The sequence below is a fragment of the Maylandia zebra genome, linkage group LG2, assembly GCF_041146795.1.
Source record: "Maylandia zebra isolate NMK-2024a linkage group LG2, Mzebra_GT3a, whole genome shotgun sequence".
Lineage (NCBI taxonomy): Eukaryota > Metazoa > Chordata > Actinopteri > Cichliformes > Cichlidae > Maylandia > Maylandia zebra.
The window spans coordinates 3598093-3620329 of record NC_135168.1 but is presented as its reverse complement, the minus strand read 5'-3'; the positions used below and the strand labels follow the sequence as shown (position 1 = coordinate 3620329).

General features: G+C 36.9%; 2 protein-coding genes across 3 annotated transcripts; one reads left to right on the top strand and one right to left on the bottom strand.

Annotated features, from left to right (window-relative positions):
* Positions 1 to 2362: 2362 nt before the first annotated feature.
* LOC101478217 (uncharacterized) lies at positions 2363 to 7015 on the bottom strand. 2 transcript variants are annotated; one of them, XM_004553586.2, is made up of 6 exons: positions 6933 to 7015; positions 6433 to 6771; positions 6007 to 6345; positions 4395 to 4505; positions 3071 to 3144; positions 2363 to 2669 (listed from the first exon to the last, which is right to left on the bottom strand). In XM_004553586.2, exons 1-6 carry the CDS (start codon positions 6973 to 6975, stop codon positions 2544 to 2546), a joined length of 1032 nt encoding a protein of 343 aa, XP_004553643.2. In that variant the 5' UTR covers positions 6976 to 7015; the 3' UTR covers positions 2363 to 2543. The 2 variants fall into 2 exon arrangements, with proteins under 2 accessions (XP_004553643.2, XP_076732691.1); XM_076876576.1 differs by having other exon boundaries at positions 2615 to 2669; positions 3079 to 3144.
* Positions 7016 to 17268: 10253 nt separating this feature from the next.
* LOC101488031 (signal-regulatory protein beta-2-like) lies at positions 17269 to 18848 on the top strand. The gene is made up of 6 exons (XM_014411455.3): positions 17269 to 17316; positions 17462 to 17782; positions 17871 to 18230; positions 18344 to 18472; positions 18558 to 18598; positions 18705 to 18848. The coding sequence occupies exons 1-6, from the start codon at positions 17274 to 17276 to the stop codon at positions 18846 to 18848; spliced, it is 1038 nt and encodes a 345-aa protein (XP_014266941.3). The 5' UTR covers positions 17269 to 17273.
* Positions 18849 to 22237: the final 3389 nt, after the last annotated feature.

The following is a 22237-nucleotide window of genomic DNA, read 5'->3' as shown; positions in this document are numbered from 1 at the left end:
GCAAAGCACGGATAAACAAAGTCAGACTAATGACAGGGGAAGCAAAACTGAATGTAACACATGCAGGACAAGAGACTTTCAAACTAAAATAGGAAACTAACACAGCGTGAGACATACAGACTTGACAAAGGCAAAAAGAGAATAAACAGAGACATAACCGACTACAGAGGCAAGGCACAGAGGTACCAAACAGATGGAGACATGCCTGGGGAAACAGACTGAGAAAAAACAAAGAAAACCACTATTAGAAAACCTCAGCCAACTGATGCAGTCAGACTAAAATTCAGTCTCATTAATTTATTTCCGTGAAGAAAGCAACAACACACAAGAAATATTCAGTTGCAATTACAAGATGAGTAGCCTCGTTCTCTTAGCATTGAGCCTAAACTCATGATATTATGATGGTTTCCAATGTTCAGCCAGTCCGAGTGTATGGGATTCACATGTTACTTCATTTCAGTGTTTCTTTATATTATCATTTTATAAATGTGTTGTAAGTTATTTCATCAACAGTTTGATAAAATGCACATTTTGCACACTGCTATCTGCTTGCTTGCCTTGCAACCAACATGCACTAGGTGCTAACAAAGCTATCTGTTAACCCTTTAAGACCTACCATAGAACCAAGTCCGCCAGAGCTTATATTCTATTTTTACATGCTGAGGAGCCATTTTTGGGAGCATTTCAAGTTGCTATACATCAATACAACAATTATAGCCCAGATTTTAATAATATGTATTCATTAAGTGCATAGTAATTACATAAATTGCAAAAAAGTGCAAAAAAACTACAAAAAAATTGAAAATCGTTTTTGCTTTTTTAACATATATTTCTAGTTAGAGAAATTTAAGAGGCTTATCCCTCAAAACTGTAAATACAAAAAAGTTTCCTACCACAGGAAATTTATTTTGAGTGACTTCATAGTTTTATTTTTGAAATACAACAATTTTTATATACTGCAGGAAAAACGAATATAAATATTATAATGCAAATTTGCAAAAAAGCAGCATATGCATCAAAATAAACTATTTCCAGCAGTGCAATATGAGTCCTAAGCATCCCAGAAACGACACAGAAAGTCATAAAGTCAAAGATAACTTTTAAAAACACCAGTATAGGCTCATGAGGCCCTGATGGTAAAAAAAAAAACTACATTTCCGCAAAAATGACGTCACTTCCGGTTTCGGGCAGGTCATGGCGGACATGCAAAAGTTCGCGCTGACGTCTATTCCAACGTAGGAAGTGTTATGAACAGCTGATCGGATCGGCAAAGGGTGTTTCTGGAATATTATGTTTTTGTTGCTGCAAGTGCTTTTTATGCAGTTTTTGCAAAGCTATATGTGGAAGGAAACTGTGACCGAGGACAAGCTGATGGCATAAGATGTAAGTACAACTCCTCTGGTTTCATATGCAAAAAAATTATTGCGCTAGCTCACGTGGTTGCAGAGCTACCGGGATTTAAAAATAGTTACGCAAAACGGAGCGTGCCCGCTCCGACCGGCTCTAAAGGGTTAATAGGTACAGAGTCTGCCAGAATATTAAATAAGGACCAAGCAATCATCAGTCTGCAGAATCTGATTGTTGTTTATGTTTTGAAACAACAAACTTTACATTATCTTAATAAGCTGTCATGTTTTCATCTTATGAGGCAGCACGGTGGCACGGTGGTTAGCACTGTTGCTGCACAGCAAGAAGGTTCTGAGTTCAATTCCACCATCAGGCCGGGGTCTTTCTGTGTGGAGTTTGCATGTTCTCCCCGTGTTTGCGTGGGTTCCCTCCGGGTACTTCGGCTTCCTCCCACCGTCCAAAGACATGCAGCTTGTGGGGATAGGTTAAGTGGATAATCCAAATTGTCAATAGGTATGAATGTGAGTGCGAATGGTTGTCTGTCCCTGTGTGTTGGCCCTGCGACAGACTGGCGACCTGTCCAGGGTGTACCCTGCCTCTCGCCCTATGACAGCTGGGATAGGCTCCAGCGCCCCTGAAAAAGGATAAGCGGAAGCGAATGGATGGTTTTCATCTTACATCGAAGCTGCAATCCCTATTAAGGATACGTCAAACTTAAATTTAGTATCACTTCATAATCAGTGTCAAGGTACAGTTTAGGTTCAATAATAAATTTGAAAAGAGAACCTTCAGCATTTGCCACCATCATTCTGCAGAATCCTGTAAGTAACACCCTACAAGTTGTCACACCATCTAGCTAAGTCTTGGTTTTAATCTAAAGCATATCCTCTTGTGGAATGTCATGTTCATGTCAATTTTATGTATATTTAAAGTGTCTCATGAAACATAAAGGAGAATATAAAATTCACTAACACTAAATTATGATTGATATTTATTTCAGTTTGATTTACTCAACTCAAATCTGATAGTACATAATATAAAGATCCACATAATCTTAACATATATATTTTTGATTTAAATAGCCAGCATTACAAAACATATGTCCCATCTCTAGCCTAATCTATTTTGCAGTGCTACTAACAATAATATATCAGCACGAAAATTGTTAAATATTCATTCTTGATGAGGAGAGCATTTTACTGGTAGTCTATCATGCCAGAATATATGCTGTCATCTGGTAGCTCCCACTTATTCTTCCATTTTTTAGCTTTTCTCGAGGGGAAGTCCAGCGCCGCATAGTTGACTCCTACTTCTTCACCGTCCTGCAGATTATTAACAGAAATTAGAAGACAGAAAACAGAATTGGAATTTAATAACCATTTTAAAACAGTTTTACAATTTATATTAAACACACAGAACATAGTCATAGTTTGAAGTTGAACGTGAAGTGTGATACTGAGGCCCAGTCAAACTCTTTTCATGCCTAAACTTTACTAAATCTCCCACAGTTTACTTTTAGCAACTTTTTGAAAGGATGTGAGGTAAAGTCGATTACTACCCTGTAGTTTTGCCTGTATCTCAGTATGTCTCGGTTTTCTCATAGAAAATGCTAGCTGTGTGTTTCAGCCCTAAGAATCTGCATTGACTTTGCCACCCATGGCATCTGTCCAGTGTAGGATGCTAACATTATGATCATGTTTTTTGCAGTATTTACAATATGTACCACATTACTCAGTTGATCTGCAGTTGATCTACCCTGGTCATTGGTTGGAGGCTGAGTGGAGACGGTTTCTCCTCCTGTTCAGAAAAAGAAAACATTAAGAGTGATTTATTTTTAAAGCCTTTTAGGTCAGATCCAAGAAGCTAATTATCAAGATTATAGTAATACTGCATAGGGCATCCATTTGCTCTAAAAACAGCTTCATTCATGGAAACATTCATTTGAGAGTTTAGTCTTTCCTAAATGAAGCTTATAAGGAAGCTCTGTAGTCACACTTATGTTTGCTTCCTGGGTATTTGCTGGTTAGTTTATGCTTTACATCACTTCCACTTTCCCACACTACCATTGTTCCAATGCTGACATCACTGGTCTGGTCCAATCATCTTTCTGTCCACCTTCTTCAGGCCATTCAGCCTCCACTCCGCATACATTAAATCTCACTGTTAATCTGTCATCCTGCCTTGCAAACACCTTTGTGAAACCCACCTCCTCCCTATCCCTGCCTCTCTCATGTCCAGCCAACTTTCCATCTTCATCTCCACCACCAGCGTTTCATTCTGCTGCAATGGGGCATCAGAGTCCAATCTCCAAATAGTTTAAGTGAATTCTGCATATCAATAAATCATTTTTAATTCCTTATTGATCTTGTACCTGAAGATTCATACTGCTAAACTCTTGCTTTACCACTTCTGAAATAGACTATTAGATTAAAATCTGTCTGCTGAAATGACTGCTTAGGTCAAGTGGAGTCATTGTCATGCTAATGAAAGCAGTTTGAAAGCACTTGTGCTTAACGTTTGAGTAATCTATGTTTTTGACTCATCCAGAAAGTCGCCACTTAAAGTTTGGTGACATAGATATGTAAGGACTCACACGGCAGGTCTGATCGATCCATGCAGTTGATAATAATTCTAATTCTGACCAAAATGTATCACGCCGTGCATTACTGGGTGCAGAGCACAGGACTGCAGTTCAACATGGTGTCTGTTAGATTTTGTTCCAAGTTACAGTTTCCTACAAAGAACCAACTGTATTTTAAGATATTTTGTTTAATACATAGCTATGTCCTGGTTTTAGTAGCATTTCTTAATGCTTTATCATGTGATTCGTTAGTAATTTTCTCCTATCAGCTAAGATAAGGAAACTTACAGTTCAGTAGCAAAGCCTTGTTGAGTCCAAAGCTGTGTTGAATTTCTGATGTGAAACATTAAGGCAGTTCTAAAGGCAACCGGTACTAGCAAGGTAACTATTACTGTATACTAATGTTATACTATTAATGTGTATACACACAAATGTGGTGTAATGGAAATGTGATGCACCACTGTACCTTTGGAATGTTCACAAGTTGGCTTCTTTTTTCTGGAGACAATCAGACCAAAATTTACAAGCACAGAGAAGATCAGCAGCGTCACAAGCACAGCACTGAGCGGGAACTCATCTGGAACGAGAAAACATCCCAGCAGACACTTTACATCCCATTTATGTAATTGTGTAATAGCGCACATCTACATGACTCACTGTTAGACCCAATTAAATTTCATGCAGATGGCTTTTATTGATTTATATTAATTACTAATATTTTACTCATTACCAAGTTAATAACAATAAAAAATAAAATCATTCTCTCCTCGTAGTTTATGGAAAATTGCCTACAGACAATGTTTTTTCTCATCAACCTCAGCTGCACTTTTTTTTAACTACACAACAGAGTGTATTGCAATCCAAGGTTCATGGATAATGAATTATGTTGAGCTGAAAGTAAAAGTTTTCAGCATCAGTAAGGCAGATGTCTTTGGACTTGACTTTATCACCACGGTAACATACGATAAAAACACAATCTTGTCTGTAGCAGGTTATATTAGTTTCATTTCGCTGAAAGTCCAATATTTTAGCTAATTATTTTTAGTGAAAGTAAGCTTTAAGAGCAATAAGGATTATCAACTGAAGGAAAACATTTTATACACATGTCACTTGTTAGGTCGTATCATAATAACACCACCATATGAAACTGAAGTTAAAGTAGTACTGCTTGTGTGACATATATGACTTATTTTTATGTTTTGTCTTAATGCTTCCAGGTGTTTTTACATAGCTGCAATTAGAGCTAATAGAGCTCAAGTAAAAGAAAATTATCAGTTACATTTGTTAAGTACTACATTCCTTTTCCCCCCATTCCTCTAATAATGTTCTGATTGGACAAGTTTTTTTAATTGTGTCCCCTTTGTGTAATTGTGCAGAGGTTAAATCTAGGTTAACAGAAAAAGATGAACATGATACCTGTTATCTCTGACTAGATTTTAGGTTTTCTCAAATCCAGCTACCACAAAGAAGGCCTGGCTATGTTCAGCTTGCTTCATAGTGCAACCCTCTACTGAACATCAACACGTTATTATTTAGCTGTTCCAAGTATGGCTTCACAGATCTTTAATGGGGTTTTCAAAAAACCAAAACTAATACTAGTATTCTGTATTCTTTATTTTATTATGAAGCGTTGTATTTTGAGATTGTATTGCATCCTAAGTGTTTGTGGCCTCTAGCTTGACATACTTAAAATAAAACCATCTAAACTAAATGCATATAACAATATGGACAGCTAAGATGCAGAGGCCTTTAGGTGACACAGAACGCTGCAGGAAATGAGTAGAAAACATTCACATAAAAGAACAGAAAAAGAACAAAGACAGCAAAGGCAACAAAGGCAGCAAAATGGCACCTGCAATATGACAAACACAAACAGGCTGCGGGCTGTAAGCCTTGAGAACATTATATGTTTATATAATGTATTTAGAATTGTCAGAACCTCAAGCTGATCTAGGTAGAGTTGCTTTATTAGAGGCCTGAAACTAGCATCTGAAGACTTCCAGTATATATTCACAGAAATACAGGCAACAATGATCACTATAAATAATAATATTTTAAATAAGACTTTAAAAACATACTTGTCACCACTTTTGTTCCTTCACCAAACAGGATCTCACTGCATGTGACAACAGCACAGTAGTACGTCCCAGCATCAGATGAGTTTGTTACAGTTTTGGACAGACTGTAGTCACATCTCCCGTCCTCTTTATTTCTGAGACTGCCGTGGTAAATGACGCCTGGATGGGATTCTGATCCACCTTTGAACCAGTGCACTTTGTCTTCATCTGGACACTGATCTGTGTCATTCTCGTTCTTGGAGAGGAGCGAACACTGCAGAGTCATTGTATCACCCAGCTTGACTGACTCCATGTCTGGAGTTTGTTTCACAGTTACAGATTTAAGTTGAGTTTTAGGATCTGTGTGATTCACAAAAATACATGTCTGTATTTGGTTTGATTTTGACACAGATATAGAAAGAAAACAATAAAATGAATATACTTTACCTTTCACTGCCAAAATTGTGCCATTTATAAATTCTGGTTCATATACCGATCCTGCATGACAGAGGTAAGTTGCTTCATCTTCTTTGCTTACATTTCTTATGATAAGAGAATACACATGACCTACTTTTGTGGCACTGAATCTTGAGTTGTTAAATTGTCCACTGAGGGATATTCTTCCATAAGTTCTTTTAGCAACTGTTTCAAGCAAGTATCCAAAATTCAACTTATACCAGTAAGAAAACTCTGCATTATTTTTCACACATGTCAGATTCACATCATCTCCAAGTTTAGCCTCATGTAAAGACATCTGCTGAGGAATCTCTCTCATTTCAATCAAAGCTGAAGAAAAGAAACCAACAGTAGCAGTTAGAACATGACAGGACAAAATACTTAAAAATATGTATAATCATCATGCAGTTTAAAATATTACAGAGCCTTATACAATTTGTCTTATATGATTTACAATGCTACATCCCACAGTACAGAAAAAGTAAACTCACACAATGTACTTAGAAGAATCAAAGGAACCAGTCTTCCGATCATTGTGGTACCTCAACCTTCTCTTGCACAACTGATGTCTTCCCACTCAAAGGAAGATTTAGTCACAAGAGGATCAAGGTTTAGAAAGTCGAAATCACAGTGATTGGCTGAAACACAGAAAATGCACTTCCTGTAATATTTTACAAGCCCTTTACAGTGAATATAGGCTGTTCTGTTTGTTTTCAAAGATAATTCTCCAGGAAGAGTAACATAATCTGCATTTGAAAACCTGAATTATATATACATGGAAATACAGTTGTATTCAAAACAAAATTGTGTTTTAGTTTGTTTATGATGAACAATCCACACAAGATAACCACAGAAATCTTGAGCAGATAGTTTTACCAATCATTTGAACAAAGATTTAGGAGACTATGATTATCCTCATACCCTCAAACACCAATGAACAACAACTGACAGTTTTTTTTATTAAAATAATATATTTTTTATTATTTTATTATATCTCATCTCACACCCTGAAGTTGACCTTACACTTTCCATAATTTACATACCAACCATGCAAGCAAAACCATCCTTATACCCAAATTACAGATTTTGGCTTTAAATTTAGTATCCAGACTTAAAAAATGCAGAGAGCCACAACTAAATAAATAATGATCAATCAAACAAAGTTAGGTTGGTTGTGCCCAACAGCAGATCCTCTTTGCATTTGCTGTGACTGACAAACTCAACTGGATAGTTGCTTTCAGATGTAGCTACAATACTGCACACATGTAAGATGTAAATACCCTATTAGAAGGTTTGTTCACTAAAAAGATTAACTTTGTTTTAGTCATTTTTTATGTTTTGTTTGAGCATCTGAAACAACAGCAAAGCCTGAGTTGTCTATCTGTAATCAAAAAGATCAGCACTCCCCTCATTGACCAAAGCAGTACAAGAGATCTATAATGCCTTACATTTGTTTTTGCGGGGATCAGAATGAGTGTAAGCAAAACGTATCTCAACTTTTATCTGCAGTGCAGCTGTTTGCTTCCTGCAACTCTCCGTCTCAGTCACACAGCCCAGCCCAACGTTTTTTGTCCCTTATATGCGTGAATTAATAATCTTGCTATCAATTGTGCAAAGAAAGTATAATATTATAGCAAACCTACATTTTATTTCCCTCTATGCTGGCGTTGTCTCATGGCAATCCATGTGACAGTAATTGTTTCATACATTCAGTAAGCTAACCGTTAACTTCGGTCTCAAGAAATAACTTCTCATACACGGCATGTTCTGATCTTTCTCTAAGCAGCTTTTGTTTTATTCATTGTTTTCTAAACCCACTCAAATAAAGCAAAGCTTAATATTAAAGCAGTATAAATGGAGGTGTAATTCATTATTTACATGACTGAGTTTAACTGCCAACTCTTGTCCAAGAACATGAATCATTGGATTAAATTTTGTATAATACTAAGTGCTTTGCGACTTTGTTTTCAGTGCAGTTGTCTACTGAGGTTACTGACGCTACTGGACTCCCACTCAAAAACAAATATGTAATGAAGTAAAATACTGGTGTTTGTCTTTGGGTTTGTTAGGTTTCGGGTGGTTTAGGGTATAATTTCAGTATTTTCAAGAATCCTGTTAATTCTTGTAACTTAGCTTTTGTATGTGAAATGAATAAAGTTTGTTCCTTTTTACCCTTTCAAGCTATGTGTGGATGTTAGTTTGATTTTAATTTATAAACTTTTGTGATTTTTCAAAACCTGCACCACATATTGACTAAAATATTTCCATAGTGCAAATCAATTGCTTTATTGCTGAAATGAAAGATGAAACTTTGAATGAAACTGAAATAAAGCGTGAGAAATAAATGCGGCTTATGATATTAAAGTTCTTCTTTGGAGCAAAAGGAGATCAATTAACTAAACTCATGTTTTGATGGTTAAAGTTCACTGTACACATGCTGGTTGGTGGGCCTTACCACTTCAGAGCAGAATGGTAATCCTCTAATCTCAGGAAATGAGACATGAAACACTACAGGTTACATAAATAAATAATGAAACCCCAGTGTTTGAGTTTTATTGTATTTTGCTTTCCACTTGTGTTCTAGTTTCAGTTTAATTGACCTTATTAAGTGCTACGATGCCTAGGTTGCTGTGTTAGTCCTTTGCTTTGTAGATCTTTTTGTGTCTTCTCCCCTGTTCTAAGTCTCCCTGCTTCATGTCTACCTGTCATGTTTCATGTCTCTGTGGTCAAATTCCTGTCATGTCTCGTAATGTTTCCTGTTTATTTTTGGAAGTCTTGTTTCCATGTTCTATGTACTTAGTTTTCACTTCCACTGTGGCATGATTATGTTCATCCTAGTCAGCTGTTTCCTCATGTGTCTCCACTTCCCCCGGTCACCTCATGTGTGTATTTAAGCTCACAATCTTCCTGCGTTCAGTGTGGTGTCGTCTGTGTTCCCTCCCCCATGTCTCATTTTAGACTTCATAGTGTCCCTTCATGTTTCATAGTATTATCAGTCTTCATAGCTTTCATTGTCTCTCTAGTCTTGTCACAGTTTATTCATAGTTGTCTCAGTTTGGTCTCAGCCTGTTTGCTTTATTTTTGTATGCTTAAGTATCAGCCCCCAAAAAAGGCTCATTTTTCGTTAAAGTTAATTCCGTCTCCTCGTCAGTGTCCGCACTTGGGTCCTCCACTCATTCCTCCCGCAGACCGTGACCACAAATTCCTATTTTATTTAAATAAACATGTACTGAGAAAATGTCAGGTTTAAGTAATACATGGATTTTGAATGTATGTAAAAATAAAACATGATGATTAAAATGTGGAAGTGAGTGAGAGAGAGTGAGTGGACTGAAAGAGTAGGCTTTAGGATATTTGCTTTTTCTCCAATTGAGTTTCTGAATTTCTGAGTGAACTTCCTGAAAACCATCAGTCTTTTAGACCACATCCCCACAAGACTGAAAAGGAAGTCATACCACTGATCAACGCGTTAATCTCTATTTATCAGCTATGTACCACAGGCCTTCAATATGGCAGTAGTTAAAATTTCACTTACATGTCATTACTTGACACTGTGTCAGTTATAGGCCAATCTCAAACCTTACCTCTTATCTCAAAAATTCTTGAAAGGGTAGCTAACTGATCATCTGCTGAGGGATGGTTTATTTGAAGATTTCCAATCAAGTTTCAGAGCTCATCACCGTAACAAAACAGAATTTGTGAACGTTACAAATGATCTTCTTATGGCCTGTGACAGTCGATTCATCTCTGTTCTCATCCTGTTGACGATAATATTTTACTTCAGCAATCATAGCATGCTGTAGATATTGAAGGTTCTGCACTGCAGTGGTTTGAATCACATCTATCTAATAGACTCAGGATCAGTTGAAGACATAACATACGGCCGAAAAATGGCCGAAAAGGCAGAACTGAACTGAACCCAAACGCAGAAACCCAAAGCGGAGGTGGCACAGTGTTTAACAATGTTTATTGATCTAGCACTGGTTGAACTTGACAGTAGCTGGAAACAGTGGGAGAGCTATGGTACAAGAAAACAAGGTAAGTAAAGCATGTCGCAACAAGAACATGGAGCATGGAGAGCCGATTACCAACTGCCAGTGAAGGAACGTCAGCGTAGAGCTTAAATCTCTCCAGCCTGATCGCCTCAGATCAGCTTCAGGTGAGTGGAACTGCTGAAGAGATGACAGCCCTGCCAAGGAAACTCAAGAACCTGGCGGGAATTTCCAGCCAATCATATCGTGACAGCATATTAATTCACTGCTACGTGGATAGCACCCAAATGAATCTACCCATGAAGCCAGATAACACACACCAATTGGTTGAACTGCAGTGTACTGCAGGAACGTCTTCAAGATATAAAGATCTTGATGACGCCTAATTTTCTGCTTTTATATTCAGATAAAGCTGAAGTTATTGGTAGTTTTTGACCGGGATGTGTCCTTCAATGTGTATAATAAACAAATATATAGGACACATCCAGCACACATCCTGTCTTAGAGTGATGCTGAAATAGTAGTTCATGCATTTATTACTTCAAGGCTGGACTATTGCAATTCATTTTTATCAGGATGCCCTAAAAACTCTGTGAAAAGCAAGAACTAACAGGGACTAGAAAGAGGAAGCATATTTCTCCTATGCTGGCTTCTCTTCTCTTCTCTTCTCTTCTCTTCTCTTCTCTTCTCTTCTCTTCTCTTCTCTTCTCTTCTCTTCTCTTCTTGGCTTCCTGTTAAATCCAGAATTAAATTTAAAAATCCGTCTCCTCACACACAAGGTCTAGAATAATCAGGCCCCATCTTATCATATAACCTTATAGTACCATATCACCCCAATAGAGCACTTCGCTTTTAGACTGCTGTTGTACTTGTCGTTCCTAAGATATTTAAAAGTAGTATGGGAGGCAGGGCTGCGTTGTCGTTGGGAATATGACCCCCTATGAGCAAGCACTTTGGGGACAGTAGGAAGAAACCTCCTGCAGAACGGGGCTCAGGGAGGGGAGGCTGTCTGCTCTGACTGGTTGGGGCAAGAGAAGGAAGACAGGATAAAAGACACGCTGTGGAAGAGAGCATGAGATTAATAACAAGTATGATTCAATGCATAGAGGTCTACTTACAAAGTGCTCTAGTGCGAAGTGCTCTAATAGGGTGATATGGTACTACAAGGTCATTAAGATAAGATGGGGCCTGATTATTTAAGACCTTGTATGTGAGGAGCAGGATTTTGAATTCAATTCTTGATTTAATGGGGAGCCAATGAAGGGAAGCCAATATAGGAGAAATCTGCTCTCTCTTTCTAGTCCCTGTCAGGACTCTTGCTGCAACACTTTGGATTAACTGAAGGCTTTTCAGGGAGTTTTTAGGACTTCCTGATAATAATGAATTACACTCGTCCAGCCTGGAAGTAATATTTGCATGAACTAGTTTTTCAGTGTGACTCTGAGACATGAAATGTTCTTATTTTAGAGATATTGTGCAAATGGAAGAAAGCAGTCCTATATATTTGTTTAATATGTGCATTGAAGGACAACTGAAGCGAAAGGTACAGTGGGTAGATTAACCACAGAACCCAGTCACTCAATTAAGCAACCAGGCTGGTGAGTCACCTGTAAGGTCACAATTTGCCTCCAATCATTCTGATGCACAGATAAATATACGTGACACTAATTAAGGACAAAGACACATAGTGAAATTAAATGCAAAACAGAGGAGACTTTTAACTACAAAATGAATTAAGAAGTAATTCAAATTGGAAACATCTCAGAGAGACTTGACAAAAAGACAACACAAAGCAGGCCGATCTAATAAATACTGGAAAATGAGTTAGTAGAAAGCAGAATACAGACATATGAACAGAACTCAGAATGCAAAAACATAGAAACAATAAAAAAATCATCTTTAGATAACAATGAGAAACATCCAGTGTGTGAATGTGTGTGTGAATGACTGAATATAGTGTAAAGTGCTTTGGGGTCAATAGGGACTAAGCAAAGCGCTATACAGGCCATTTACCATAAAACTCTAAGTAACCCAACAAAAACCCACAGTATGACATGTACAGGTGCAATTCTGAAGAGTGTGAACCCTGTTGCACAGATAAAGGAATCATTCAGATGTTGCAAATGTTTTATCGTTGCTTAATCAGGACTCTGCAGAATTCACAAATTTTTGCATGACAGGTGCATAGACAGGAATCTTTTATGTGTGGAGAATATTGCTCTCGCTTGATGCATGTAAACTAGTTAACAATGACCAATGCACATGCAACTGTGCAGATACAGTTTGACAAAATCAACAAGGCTCTTGTACTTTCATTTCAAAGCACTGTGGTATAGGTACGTCAGCGTCTGTGAGAGAACAAGCAAAGCCACATGTGGCGGCTGAACTGTGCGATGCAGGCTGTGGCTGGCTACTTCTCTGCTTCCGACACCCCGCCAAAACCTGTTTACTCAGAACGCATATGAATTTTGGTATCAACAGGATATGTAGCTCACTGAAAACAAGCCTCGGCAAGCTATTTTTAGCTGTAACTGTTAACCTGATAGTTTTCAGATCTGCTGTACTGGACATTGTTTAATTAATGCATTAATGCAGAGGAGTACAAAAAGAACTGCTTTCAATCACAAACTCCACAGAAGTACAGCTGTGCTAAAGATCGAAATAAAAATAATTTCAGTCACGTTTTGAGAGTTAAAATGTGATGATGTTAAATATGTAACATATAAAGTTTAATCGATCAAAGGTCAGAAGAGGTTTGCAGACCACCAGGTTAACTTGGGTGTGATTGGGGAGAAAGTGAAGACAGATATTAGAAACCACAATGATTGCTGTCTGGTTTCTTATGAGGTGGGTCAGGGGATCAAAATATTTGCAGACCCACCAACCACAGTTTGGTTAAAAGTGAACAACCTTTGATTTTTAAACACTGTTCAAGTTTAGTTCATTTACCACAACAGGCTTCATAATATGTACAACATACTCTATGCTTTGAGAGTCTTGGTTTTGAAAAGCAAAAGGCTTTTGGCAAAAGGCTCTAACCCAATTCATACTGAGTAAAGGAAACTCATATAATCAATATGAATTTGGAACCAACTGAATGGCTCAGAAATGATAGCTTAACCTTTGAACTCTGTATGATGTTGTCAGGTACCAGCTGTGTTTTCCTGTTGTGTGCAATGTGTTCTTTAGCACTGGTGCTCTGACCCTCCAGTCGTGGCCACTGATAACAGCCACATTTACCAAACCTGCAACGTCCTCATTAGGAAACTGGAGGGGAGGTGGTTAGGGTTATTTCTGTTAAGAATTTGTGTTTCACTTCAACTTCCAGATAAATTATAGACACTATATGCAGCTAGATTAAAGTTAGTGAAATATTATAGTTTGAGTTAAAACACGTGCAACTGCCCTCCCTCACATATGCCATAGCAAATGGGCCATTTTAGTAGCTTTGACAAATACTAATTGGCACCCCAGAGATAAGAATAAGATATAGCTAGTATTAAGGGACTATAATATCAGATAGCGATTTGCACAACTGATGGCTTCCTGTCTGTTGGCATCTCAAAACTTCAAGATAGGCACTAATCAGTTATTTAATATACTAATGTTTGTGGACGCTGTGCATAACATGGCTTACAACATAACTATGTTGCGTGACTAAGCAGTGCATTGCTTTTTCTAAACAAGTTATGAAGGAAACCACATTGCTGCAATGGAAATTCTTACAGAACAGTCGTCATATCACATGTCAAGTGCTAACGTGATGTGCTACGAGTTGCTAGTGCACAAAATATTTGCTTTAACTTTAGTTGCCTTGCGGAAACAGGTTTAAAGTTAGCCCCTGCACAGGAACTAAAAATAGAAAGCAAGAGAGAAAAAAATACCCCCTGTGGATTCACAACACGCAACCACATTACTGCTGATTTTTCCACTCACTGCCTGTGAAACATCAGCTAAAGTATTGTGGATAAATTACCTATTCTAAGTTACTTGTTTATGTTTTTTACATAAAATGAACTCAATGCAAACAGATTGAAAATAAAACTCTGTATTCTTTTTTGTTAATAAAAGGAAGCTGGTATTATATGGATATGATGCAACAGAATTCACTCAAAGCAACAACATAACATGTATAAGACAGCCGGCCAGCTCTCTGCAATGTTGATTTTTCAACTGAACACAAATTTGTTTGGCCTTTTTTTCATTATAAATTTTTTAAGTTAATAAGGTCAATTGTATAAATTATTTTAGAAATAAATTTGAAATATATTTTATTTCTGTCTTCTTGATAGGGATAAAAGGCCATAATTAGTCATGTTACTACAATAAAAACTGTTGTTACATTAGCTCTCATTATTGAGTAAAATGAGTGTATAACAGTAATGATGACTGCTCTTATTTGCTGCTGTCTTAAAGGACGACTGAGCTGAGGTCACTGCAGGCCCAACATGTTGACTAAGTTGTGACAAATGCTCTGTTGCCATCTGCTGGTGACTTATTGGTAATTTTACTTAAATATTTCTACGTTGTACAAGTATTATTTAAAAAATCAATACAACTATTATTTTAAACTATTAAATATACTATACTGAAATATAAGTTAAATGTAACTAATAAAAGAAGAGATTTTGACTGAATAAAAAGGAAATACAGAGGTTTTGAAGCAAGTGTTTTTTAACTTTTTACTGTTTATTTGCTCTAAGGTCAGCTACTAAAATTGAGTCCATTAAAGGTTTTTGTCTAGATGTTTGTTGCTGCCTGTTTTTTAATGGAGCAGTTACCTCATGTCATCTTTCATGGCAATGGCAAAGAAACGTTGTAGAAGCCTACTTGACATCAGTGTGAAATCAATAAACCACCAGCCATTTCTCTCCATGTGGGCCATTTTTATTGCACTCGTTTTTAATGCATTTTCTAACAAATTTAACTCCACATTTTAAAAACACTTCCCAGTTCCTTCCTTGAGGTTACAGCCAGCATTCATCCATATTAGGAGACGATTTGGAGGAAATTAAATGATTGCAGAAAATGGCTGTCAGATATGGATGATTTATTGTCATGTACAGTTGCCTGCACAATGAAATTAGGTAGCAAAACCACAAAGTTGTGAAAGTAAAGAAAGCAATATACAAGAAAGAAGAAGAAAACCAATATAAGAATAAAGTTGAATATATCAAATATTCACATTCAAGCTCAACAGAATTGTCCAAACTGTTTTTGCTTTATGTACTATATTTCCCAGAGAAATATAAAGACAGGAACTGCTGCTCAAGACTTTTGCACGGTACTGTACATGCATTGCTAAATGTCTTGATGCATGCTCACACGTCCAGGTTAGGAAATCCCAAATAGTTGATTCCGTCAACTGCTGTGGAACTTTGAAAAAGAAAGTTTCCACACGGAGTCTTGACACTGTGCAAATACTGATTGTATCTTTTTTTACCCAGTTTTGCACTGGTGCCGCGTGTTATGAAATCCTGTCCTTAATTTCATGATTATCATCATAATGACACAAATTATTTCTCATTTTAAGATTTGTGGTTAGACATTTCATGAACAAAATAAAACAATCATAGCTAAAATCTTTTACTTGCCATTATTCTTGGTTTTCTTCTAGCTCTACCATGGGGTTGATGTGGGTTGTTTTTAGTGGACAATCTGCTGCTGGATGGTTTCCTATGTAATTTGCATCACAAATTACACATTAGTTCTGGTTTTTGAAGAAGCAAAATCATGCAACATGGGTTCAACCTGTGCTTCAAGTTACTAATTACTTAGTACATATTGTATTTAAAAATCTTATCTAATTACTGTGTCAGAAAAGTAACTTAATTACTCAATAAGTAATTTAACTAAATACTTTTTAAAATCCCTATAAACCTTGAGTGGGCAAACAATAGAAATTAAACTCTTTAAATAATGAATACATTTTTTTAAAGATGGAGACTCTACAGTACGCAGCGGTAGCATCTCTTCCACAATATAGGCTGCAATCATTTTTTAAGCTCACCTTCAGACGCTTTCTGTGCTGCTGAAGTAAAATCAAGTTTTGCCTGAACAAGGATCACTCAGAAGTGTTCGTCTATGCTCTCGTGTCAGGCGCTTCAGTAGATTACTCGTACTATTAACAGCAGCCGATCGTTTTTTCTCCCCAGGACATAGCTTACATATTACTGTAACATTCTTGTCTGCTTGTTTCAGAAAAGTGAAGAGAATATGTCCATTTCAAAAAACAGCCACTCGCTTCAGCCGAGTCCGACATCTTCTGCTTTAGAATACGACTATGTAGCAAACTGGCGCGAAATGACGTGCAGCTGCACTACAGCGATGTTAAAGCAGCAGAGTTTACTTCTACGTTTAGAAGATAAACTATTGAAATTAAATAATGATATTCAGCGAGTTTAATTATTTTACAATGTAACACAAGTACATTGTAAGTAACTGTGATTAAAATACCTAAAATGAACAGTAATTAGCTACTCTACTTTTTCAGTGGAAAAGTGATTTAATTACAGTAACGCATTACACCCAACACTGGCCTTACTGCTAAAGAACAAAATGCCCCTAAACTCAACATTCCTCTAAAGTGCAGAGCTTGAGGTATTTGATGCATTTCTTGCAATACTAAACCAGACATAGACAATCAAAAATGAAAAGTGAACAAAGAGAATAAAAAAGATAATATGCTTTAGAAACAGATGAGGTTAGGGAGTGTACACAGGGAGTGTACTTTTGAGTGTCTTCTGTGTTAACCAATCAAATTCCTTTCATGATCTAACCCAACACGCTCAGTTCACCAACTTAACTTGCTGAAAACCCCCGAGAAGGAGCAGTGTCAAGATGGTGGTGTTATGGGTGATGTTGCTTCTTCTTCATCAAGGAGGTAAGTACAAATTTATTCTGTCCATAAATCTGAAACTGGATTATTTTTGTCAAATACATCTGTGAGCATTTATCGATAATATTTTTATAATAATATTTTGAAAACATTTTAACCTAATACGAAATGCTGTTGTGTTTTAACTCAGATTCTCTGGTTCCAGTGAAAATGGTTCAGCTTGGTGAACCAGCAACCTTAAAGTGTGATATATCCAAAGACATCAGCAGTAAAGTATACTGGTACAGGCAGAGTGTTGGGGATACACTTAAATTAATTGTGACACTATATCGAGATACAGAACCTGTGTATTATTCTCCGTTTTTGAAATCAAGATTTCCTGCAAAGAATGCAAACAATTTTAGCAAACTGACTATTCTGGAGACAATCCAAGAGGATGAGGGAATTTATCATTGTGGAACCACAGCATGGCATAATCTTGAATGGAGTGGGACATATTTGTTAGTTAAAGGTAATAAACAGACCAACTTTTACAAACTTTTTAATCTTTCAGAGTATTTTTTGAAGAATGTCATTGTAATACATTTTATATTATGCAGGAAACACTGAAAGGACATCAAACTATATTGTTGTACAGCAGCCGATAGAATCAAATCCACTGCGTCCAGGAGACACAGCAACTCTACAGTGTTCAGTTCTCTCTGATTCTCAGAACAAGACGTGTCCAGGAGTTAATAATGTTTTCTGGTTCAGAGCTGGATCTAATAAATCTCATCCAAACATCATTTACACTGATGGAAATAGAACTGATCAATGTGAGAAAAGATCTGACCATCAGAAAAGATGTGTTTATCAGCTTTCTAAGAACGTCAGCTCCTCTGATGCTGGGACTTACTACTGCGCTGTGGCCACATGTGGGGAGATATTATTGGGAAACGGAACTAAACTGAATATGCAAGGTACCCCAATGATTCTGAAATTAATCCATATAATATTTCTCATCAGGATGTGATATCTCTTACTTTTTGCCAATCCTAACTTTATTTTCTCACTACTTTTATTATTGTTCCAGAAAGCAGTGTGTTGTCACAGACAGCCAGTGCAGTTGTTTTTCTGCTCAGTGCTGTCGTGTGTATAAGTCTCTTTGTTATTGCTGTCCTCATTTACATAACCAAGAAAAACAACAGTGATCATCACAAAGGTAATTGAAGTTACTCACCATTTGCTATAAACAAAAATAAATAATTATTAGACATTTAATTCTTAATTAAATGTTATATTTCTAGACTATCAACAAGCTCCGGTTAATGATCAGAAAACACAACAGGTACTTAATGTTAACATTATTCTGATAAATATGAACTTAAACAAATTAAAGGTTAAAAGTTTTGATATTTTCTAATATTTTCCAATTTTATAATATTTTTATTTAGGACATTTCCTGGATTAAGGACACACAGATGTTTTCTGCTGTTATCTTTGCTGTGATGAAAATTTATATTTGCACAACAAAGGTTGTGAATGCAGCAGAGGAGCAGCAGATCTACACAGCTGTCAAGGCTTTTGGGCTGGATTAGAGCTACTTACTGTTGCTTGGTATGAAACATCTACATTACAGGATTTTTTCATCTTATAGATAATACGCTTTTATGTGTTAAAGTTCTGTTGTAGTTCTGTACATATACATTTGCACACACATCTAATGTGTATGTCTGTTGCTTTTTTCTGTCTTATTTACATTATTGTTATTGTTATTATCCATCTATCCATCCATTCGCTTCCGCTTATCCTTTTCAGGGTCGCGGGGGGCACTGGAGCCTATCCCAGCTGTCATAGGGCGAGAGGCGGGGTACACCCTGGACAGGTCGCCAGTCTGTCGCAGGGCCAACACACAGGGACAGACAACCATTCACACTCATATTCACTCGCACATTCACACCTAGTGACAATTTGGATTATCCAATTAACCTATCCCCACAAGCTGCATGTCTTTGGACGGTGGGAGGAAGCCGGAGTACCCGGAGAGAACCCACACAAACACGGGGAGAACATGCAAACTCCACACAGAAAGACCCCGGCCTGATGGTGGAATTGAACTCAGGACCTTCTTGCTGTGCGGCAACAGTGCTAACCACCGTGCCACCATGTTATTATTATTATTATTATTATTATTATTATTATTATTATTATTATTATGTGCTGCCTTTAATGAAGCCCAAGTAAAAGAAAAACTCCTCCAAACAAATTAAGTAATCATGTTAAATATTCCTTTCTTTCCTCACATTTCCCATTACCAAGTGTTTTCCTTAACATTTCAGCAAAATAGTGCAAGGTTGTTTTAAAGTATTAATTTAAGTAATATACCATTTTCAGGTTGATATCTACTCACATTGAAAATGTTTACCCAGTAAACTCCCCACAGATTTGACTGAAGGATAATTTCATCTCAGACCAGCACATGTTTTAGACTGTCTCTGATAGTGTAGCAGATAGTCTGATAGTGTCTGCAGAAACGTTTTTGAAGTTTGTACACATAGCGTTCTGTGTTGTGTTAGAACCAAGAGCAGCCTAAAGAAAACATCTGTGAAAACCTTGTATTTACTCTGAATATTATGTAGAAAAGGTATTTAAATATATTTATCCTTTCAAGGTTAAAAAAACAACAACAACATTGAAATACCTGCATAGAGACTATAAAAATATAAAACTATGCCTAAAAATTACAGAATTTCATCATGAAGTCTGTGATGAATAAATTCTTTATGTACTGTAATCAGTGTTTATGTTCAAGCTGGAGAGATTATACCTCTCGACTGGTCTGGGAACACCTTGGTGCTCCCCTGGACAAGACAGAGGACGTGGCTGAGGAGAGGAAGGTTTGGGCGTCTCTGTTTAGGCTGCTGCCCCAGCGGCCTGGACCCGGATAAGTAGAAGAAGATGGATGGATAAAAATTGTTGGAAGCAAATTTGATTGTGTTACACTGCATATCCTTGCATGATGAGAGAATATCATGCGTTTTTATGCTAAAATGTGTTAACCAAACTTGACCCTTCCCTCTTTAACGTTATACGACACCTGTAAAATCGACAGTTTTCCTTGTCTGTTGATTAAAAAGGTGAACAAACCACCGTTTGGCTTAACATATTGATCCTCCATCACATCAGTGTTCTGAATGCTTTTATTGTAAAAGATTGCTGATTATTAGTGGTGCTGGCAACGCCGCCTGTTGGCCGATTGTGCTTCCTGTGATGTTCAGTTAGTTGCCTGGAGTTTCAGCGAGACTACCTACTGATCATGTTTACTTCTCTGTTAATTAAAATTCTCTTCAAAGTTTCTCATTCTTTTATTTCCATGCTGAATGGAAGAGGACACATTTAATTACAGACTGAGCAGCTTTTTTCAACTTTGATTCAAAATAATGGTTTTCAGTGTCCAGCCAGTTTAGGTTTAGGTCAGACATAACTTTTTGCATCTATTTAAATTTGAATTTGCACCACTTTAGTAACAATTAAAAAAAATCTCTCTCACACTACAGTTTATGATGAAAGACTGCTGAGAACATTTTCTCTAATCAACCTCAACTACACTTTGTTCATTACACAACAGAGGGACATAATCTGAATAAAGATTAATGAGTTATGTTACAAAATACTTTGAGCTTGAAGTCACAGTTTTCAGTGTCACAAAGGTGGCTCTCCTATTACATGGTTATATGGCCATGGTGACTCATCAAAATCCATACATGATCAATAATTATATCATTTTTTAATATTATTTATTAATTTGTTTATTTTAATTTATATTCAGTAATCTTTGAGAGCCAGAAAGATTACATACTAAAAGAATATGAATTTTATAAGTTATTAAGCTGTACCTTACTAACACTATCGACCGAAGCCCAGCTGTACAGCAGCACAAACTGTATGTGTCACATTCAGTTGGTGATGCAGAAATGAAAAATCATTTTTATGTTTGATTCTAATATTACTAAATCTCTTTTATAAATAACAAGAATTAAATGATGTGACAGAGCTTGAAACAGAAGCTCTGAGTTAGCAGAGAAAGTTGATAACCATAATCAACCACCCATTATCTGTGACAAGAACAGCAACAACAACCTCCATCTAAGCTGTGCAAGACAACATGAGCAGCTGAAATGCAGGTGCCTCTATGTGACACCACAGGAAATGAGGAGAAAACACAAGCAAAGAAAAGCACAGAGGAAAAAACAGACCAAAGCTGACAGAGGAAGCAGAAAGGCGCATATGAAATAACCAAAAAACTGTAGTCTGTAAAGTGAAGAAGTAGTATGTAAGTTTCCAACCACTGTGACACTTCGGGCTGTGAACACATTAAGCTGATCTAACTCATATAACCTTTGAAAGCCTGAACCTACCATGTGAAGACCTCTATTCACTGAAATCAATACAGCAGTAATCAGTACAGATAAACAAAGACTAAAATATGAATTTAAAAATATATTAATTCCGACTTCAGTTTTTTTCACCAAACAGGATTTCTCCATATGTGAGCAAAGCACAGTAGTATGGTTTTAGCATTAGATGATTTGGAAAGACTGTAGTCACATGTCTCGTCCTCTTTATTTCTGATACTGTCATAGGGCCTGGAAGGGACTCTGGCCCATCTCTAAAAGAGACAGAAAACCATTCACACTCAGATTCCCCCCAATTCAGTTTAGAAATATCAGTTAACTTCTCCCCACTAACTGCATGTCTTTGGACTGTGGGAGGAAGCTGGAGTACCCATGTAGCAGGCACGCAAACATGGGGACAACATGCAAATTCAGCACAATTTGTTCCTGTGAGGCGACAGTGCTAATGACTACACTCTGCTCCCTGTATGTGCTGTGTGAGCTGTATTTATTTATTTTCATTCTCATTCCTTTTCATTCTTACTCTATTTCTATGCAAGTACAATACTGTTGTGATTATTCTTAGTTTATCT